The sequence below is a fragment of the Phanerochaete carnosa genome (genome assembly GCF_000300595.1).
Source record: "Phanerochaete carnosa HHB-10118-sp unplaced genomic scaffold PHACAscaffold_162, whole genome shotgun sequence".
NCBI lineage: Eukaryota > Fungi > Basidiomycota > Agaricomycetes > Polyporales > Phanerochaetaceae > Phanerochaete > Phanerochaete carnosa.
This window is the reverse complement of record NW_006767789.1, coordinates 1-6,493: the sequence shown is the minus strand read 5'-3', so window position 1 is coordinate 6,493 and position 6,493 is coordinate 1. Positions and strand designations below refer to the sequence as shown.

General features: G+C 46.2%; 1 protein-coding gene and 1 non-coding gene across 2 annotated transcripts; one reads left to right on the top strand and one right to left on the bottom strand.

Annotated features, from left to right (window-relative positions):
* Window positions 1–9: 9 nt before the first annotated feature.
* On the bottom strand, window positions 10–459 carry PHACADRAFT_202205 (uncharacterized protein; the record flags this gene model as incomplete). Its single annotated transcript, XM_007402445.1, has 2 exons — window positions 10–125; window positions 182–459. Coding segments are annotated over 2 exons (394 nt in total), but the record flags the coding sequence as incomplete, so codon positions are not given.
* Window positions 460–684: 225 nt separating this feature from the next.
* PHACADRAFT_t155 lies at window positions 685–772 on the top strand. The gene has a single exon. It is a non-coding gene; the product is annotated as a tRNA-Ala (tRNA).
* Window positions 773–6,493: the final 5,721 nt, after the last annotated feature.

Genomic DNA, 6,493 nt, shown 5'->3' with positions numbered 1-6,493 from the left:
TCGGTGGACTGACAGCAGCTGGTGGGTCGGGGCGCACGTCCGTGCTCGACACGAGTCCAGTCGCGAAGAAGTCTGGGAGCGTCTGCTGTAGGATGTAGGTGGCGCGACCTGCGTACACGGCACGACTGAGAGGTAGTATCAGGCCGTCGTTTATATGATACACCCCGCACTACGCGAATACGCAAACACACCTGTGCGAATTTCCCATTCCTGATCCGAAATCTCAGGATCCTTATGGCCCTGCGGGTCTTCCGGACTGAACGGTGGCTCGCTTTCGTCTGAGGTCGATAGGAGAGTCTGTCTGGGCGAAAGCAGAGCAGCAACTAGAAGGGTACCATATTCAGCTGGGTGGTGGGCCATTGAGCAACGATCCGCGCGAATGTTGTGTGGTAAAGACGGGTACATTCGTTCCGCATCCGGGGGCCCTGAGACGGACAGACCGACGTTCGCTGCTGCCATCGACACCAGTCGCCTTGGCAGGAGGCTCACACATTTTCTGGAGTAGCCTCTGCATGTTGTTAGTATCGATATCGGCGATGATAGTGAGGATAAACGACGGAGACAGCAGAGTGTGGAAGAAGACATTGCCAGCCCGACACAATACCCTGACGTCGTGCGTTCTTCGTTGGTCAAATCTACGTTGAATATGATATCATAATGTGTCACAGCGCAGCATGTATTTAAGGGCACATGGTGTAGTTGGTTATCACATCCGCTTAGCACATAGCTTGTGAAATGCGGAAGGTGCTGGGTTCAATTCCCAGTGTGTCCATTAACGAAGCTGACCTTTTGTTTCTTCTCTCCCTCGGTTTTGTTTGTTTGTTTGGTGTAAGGCTTCAACTGTTTAGTTTATGTGTAAATTTCTTTTTGTAAACACACAGTAAGCAGTTCTAAACATTTATAAACAATAAAAAAAAGTAATCAAACAGTTAGTACAGGTGTTTGTTTGATCATGCTGAAATGGCTTCTGATAAAACTGTGCAAGCCCATCCACTTAACACAAATACCTTCCATGCTGGTTTGAGCCCAAAAAGGAGGGCACAAAAGTTGATGCTACACCAGTGGGTGGTGGTGAGGTCAAGCCAACCTCATGACAAGGTTTTAATAAGACATGCATCAGATATCACAAATTGATCTGGTTTCAGGGTCCCAGCAGGATAGTTCAGCCAATTTTGAATCAGTGTTTGCAAGCAAGCCTGGAACAAGCTTTGGCTCATGATCAGAATAGTGCTGGCTGGATGTTGCATCAACCTGAGCCTGGGACCTGTTGTGGGCGTAGCCCTGCCCTGTATTTTTTGGAAGCATTCCTAAGGTGCTGTGCTATATCTGTGACATAGGTGTTTGGTGGTGCAGTGGTGCAAGGTTAGGCTTGGATTTAGGCTGGTGAGTTAAAGTCTGGCTATTGCTAGCTGAACCCAAAATGTCACCTAAATTAGAGTTCTGAGCCTGTACTGTGGTGGACATCTCACTGTGTCTGCTGAAACATATCACACTTGAGATACCAGCAAAGATTTAATGCAGATGTAGTGTATGTTGGGTGTTCAAATACGAAGGGTTGGTATGTGCAGTATATTGGACCAGACAGTGCTCACATCATGCATAGGATGACTGCAGCTACCCTGGTAGTGTGCAGTCATCATACCCCAAATACAGGACAAATCGTGGTCCAACATACACTTGATCTGGGTAAGAGCACTTTGACGGTTTCACAAATTATGATACAATATTTGTACTAGATATGCCCCAAATACATTTATCATTCAGACCGATATACAAATTTAGAGTACTCTTTAATCTCACCAGAGCACTAATCCGAGCACAATCTTATCATCACGGCAGGTGTTGCACTGCTCGCGATCTACACCTTTTTGACCTGCCGCCTCCACCTACTATTCATTAGTTGGAGTACCAATATTGTGTGCTGACACCCTGTATACGATGTGGTCAAACTAGGCTGATATGAGTACCAAAGGCTGTAACTCACTAGAGGTCGCACTGGCAGAGAAGACGGCACCCATAAGCAGAGGCAAAGAACCACACCACAACGGCATGGTACTGCTGCATCAGCCACTGGTCATTGACTGCATGTTCAGCTTTCTTTGTGTTACACAATGCAGCTACAGTGAATATCCTGGTAGTTTCACTTCAAGAAATCAGCCTTTGTTGTTCAAAAGAGTGAACAGTGTGCACTCACAGATGTCTACTCTCTGCCTTCTCCTCAGCTGTCACTAACATGAGTACTTCAGATGACTCACAGCCTTTTGACTTCAATGTGGAATACTTTAGCATGCTGACGCCTGAGCAGTGTGACCAAGTCAGAATCATGCTAGCAGGGATGCAGTCATCTGTAAGCATATCAACTCACTTTGATAAATGAATTTGCACATGATACGGATACTTGCATTTGCAGATGACCCAGCCACCCATCCAGTCCACTACAAGTTCTGCAAGCGGCCCATGATACCTCCCTCTAGCTGCACCAGTTCCAGTACAATGAAAGTGAACCTGAGTACAGAGGTCTTACCCTTTGCCCAAATTATGTCAAACTTGTCCATGACACGTGCAACTCAGCAATCAATGGAACTGGGCAAGCCTAGCACCTCTTGGTGGTACTGTTTCTTGCTCTCTTCATCTGGAAACTCCAGGCTGCATTGAGGTGGCCAACCTGATGACTTCACTTTTTGAACCTTTGGCATATCAAAGGGCTTGGTGGTCAAGTGAGTTTAACCTTGGTGGGAGCTGCCCTATGGCAGAATAACTCTCTAATGGCCGCAGATGTTAGTACATTATACAGTATGAATACGCAGAGTATGTTGAGGCTAGATACCTCTGAAGTAGGTGAGGCAGGCAAACTGGCATATTGGATGTAAGTGAGGCACTAGACACACCACACATCAGAGATAGGTTGGGTCATGATATACGACGGCAGCCTCAGCAACACGAACCAGTGCTTAGTTCATTATTGCGATGTGGCTCACACATACATACACACAAGCTATGCTACATACAGGTAATGTACACTAGATACTATCTGAAGTAACGGCGTATCTTGACATCATATAGTTTCTAGCAAATGCAGTATTTCATCTGTTATGGACCCTTGATATGTGTTTAGCCATAGTTTGTACAGGTGACTTGATAGTTAAGCGACTGTGCTTCTGGACTGTCACTAGAGTGGATACTCGATGTTGATCAAAGAGTGAGGCGTGAACCCAGAGAGTCATGCGTGATGACACATCCAGGCTGCTGCTAGGATGACAGAGTCTGGATCATCAGCATGATTGTGGTAGTGAGCTGATGATGTGGCTGCTGAGTCAGGATGTCTGATGTAGTCAGGATTGAGTGTTCCTTGTTGATCAGACTCCTGATGGCAATCGTAGGACTGTATTACTGAGGCGGCTATCCACTGAGACAGTGTGAAAGTCTGCAGCTGATAGAGCATAGTGTATGATGTGTGCCAGGCCAACGAGGTTTGGATGTTTAATGCTGATCAGACTCCAAAGGACAGGAGTCAGCTTTGATGATGTGTGAGACCGGTGGAGGTTGGACGTCTGATGCCAATCGGACTCCACTGGAAGATGCTAGAGAGCTGTGCAAATAGCCTCCTTGATGGCGGTGTTATGTGGACAGGTCAGGCACGTTGATGTGCTGATGTGCTATGGAGGTGTGAGAGTAAACTGGCACTAACATGAGGGTTTGGATGCTGACAACTTTCTAGACATTGTACAAACTAGGGAAAAATTGTAGAAATACAGAGAAAAATATAGGGCAGGGCTATGCCTACAATAGAACCAGCCTATGAACACATGCTGGAGCACAGACCATATACCATATATAGTAGCTCACACAAAATATATTATATCAAAAATGTCAATCAGAATATATTTGGGCTCTCAGAGTGTACATCACCAAATATCAACTAATGGACTAGGTACTGCATTAGGCTTCTTCATCTTTCTATATATTGCTGATGTGTCACTTCCACCAGCCTGAAACTTGTCATTCAAGCTGCAGAAAAGTTTGGCATGTTCTCATAGTCAACACTTTATATGGAGGCATAAGTAATAAAAAGCTTACCAGCACATGTTCATCTGCCATAGCTGAAGCCCCTTATCTACAGCCTCTTGGTCACCTGTGAGTGAGATCTGAGACATGCCACGTACACGATTAGCCTGACATAGTACTAGTAGAGTTGACAAGGAGTTACATACCAGAAAATGAGCCTTCTAACTCTCAACTATCCATTGCTGTGTTAGCTGCAACACCATAGGTCTTGCTGCAAGGAGGAATGAGGAAGAGGGGAAAGAGTGAGAGATAAGAGACAAGAAAGTGACACTGGCTTATGAGTGATTGCACCATCAGTTTAGAGCCGGTGCTGAATGACTTGAGAAAAGGCGTGCGTCACATGCAAGCATCTGCGCTAGGTAATGAACCCACCTGGAAACCTTGAAATTGAACAGACACCTGGGGCGGACAATAGAATGATGCTAGAAGAAGGCAAAATGAAGGGATGAGATATGAGATTGAATTGTTGTCACATTGATGTGGAAGCATGGCTTGATCTGAGGTTGATTCTACGCGTGCTTCGCTGACATCAGACTGACTGCCTGGCTCACCCTATGGTGTAGAGCGGCACGGCCTGCGGAGGTGCTCACTCAATGCACAAGAAGACAAAGCTGCAACTTCCCATCCAAGATATCAATATTCTTGATAGGTCCAGCATGACAGAGGGCTGTAGGCACACAAAAGTCCTAATCAGCAAGAGTAGCATCACAAGGTAGCATTGTATCTGAGAGCAGCCATGCTTGACATGAGTCCTGTTATAAAGAAGTCTGGAAGCGTCTGCTGCAGAGTGTAGATTGTGCAACCTGCACACACGACATGGCTGTGAGGTAGTATTAGGTCATTGTTTATACCACGTGCCTTGCAAGCCAAAAAAGAGCAAACATACCTGTATGGATTTTTCATTCCTGGTCTGAGATCTCAGAATCCTTATGGCCTTGCGGGCCTTCTGGACTGGTCAGTAGCTCACCCTCATTCTAGATCGACAGGAGAGTCTGTTTTGGTGAAAGTAATGTGACAGCTAGGAGCATATCATACTCAGCTGAATGGGCTGCTGGAGCACTGTGCATATAAATATTGTGCAGCAAAGCCAACTGAACTAGTCCTGCATCTGGAAGCTTCGAGACAGGATAAACCAATGTTTGCTACCACCACTGATGCCAGCTGCTCCCGCAGAAGGCTTATACACACCTTAAAGCGGTCCCTGCATGCTGTGAGTAGTGACATTGATAATAGCAGAGAAAATAGACAACAAAGGCAGTAGGTGGGAGAAGACATTGCCAGTCTAACGTATGTGTTGATGTTGCATCAGAAAGTCCCCAGAGATGTAAGTAACGTGTAAGAAAGTTTAGGGCCTACTGTAAGTAAATAAGCCCTGTAATTTACATTATTTACTGGAGGCTACAGTCTATTTGCCCCACTGTAAATTACAGTAAATTACGGTTGATAACAGCAATAAAAGGTTAGAAAGATGAGACGCTCCCAGATGAGAGGCCTTGCCATTTCCAAGGGTACTGCCAACAATGCATAGTTTTGGTGCTCTTTCTGGGATGGGTGTGCTGTCAAATTAGTTCCTAGAAGCTTCTTCGTCAGTGTCCAGTGCATGATGCTGCTGATCCAATGCTGCAATCTTTGCCTCAAGAATAAGCAGCATCTGGTCAATGTTGATGTTATCCAGCCATCTGTTTGCTGAGAAACCTTGAGAGATGGTCTACTGATGAAGTGCTACCACCACCAGTGAGACTGTAACTGCCATACTACTGCCACAAAGTTATCCAAGGCAACTTGAGCTGTAGTAATGAAGCTGGTGTTCAAGGTACCGAAAACTGAGGAAAGCTCATCAAAGGTCATGCATCACAGATCTGGGTATCGTGCACCTCATGTGCAAGCATTCAGTAGTGAAGTACTGGGAAGGAATGCTTGTGACCACCAAGAATAATTGAACAGAAGCTTTGGTCCCACTATGACCCAGCTACACCATGAAGAGCTGTCACTAGAGAGTTGCAGGTAATAAAAGTTAGGAGCAGGCAGTTGGTATTCACTACGGAGTCCGGAACCCGTAAAATTCCCTGGGTCAACGAGCGATTTTAACAAATTCGCCCGGAAACCAGGCTAGAAGTGGGTAATCCCGAGGTCCAGGTTATTTTTGCGCAGCCGTCCATATTTGGTCTAACTGCCTAAAATATACATGATCCTGCTGAAAACCGCTGTCCCTGATTTTTCACTCATGTCGCCTGCATAAATTGCCCCGCCCGTACCCTCTGCGGTCGACAGCTCCCACACAGGCAGCTCTGCCGTTACGAGCTCGACTTGTCCTGCGAGACATTCAATCATTGCTCTGGTACCGGGGACCGTACTGAGCCATCAAACCTTTCCCGCACTTCCGCCACTGCGGCGCTTCTTGTTTGCCTTTGCCTCTTCCTCATTCTCC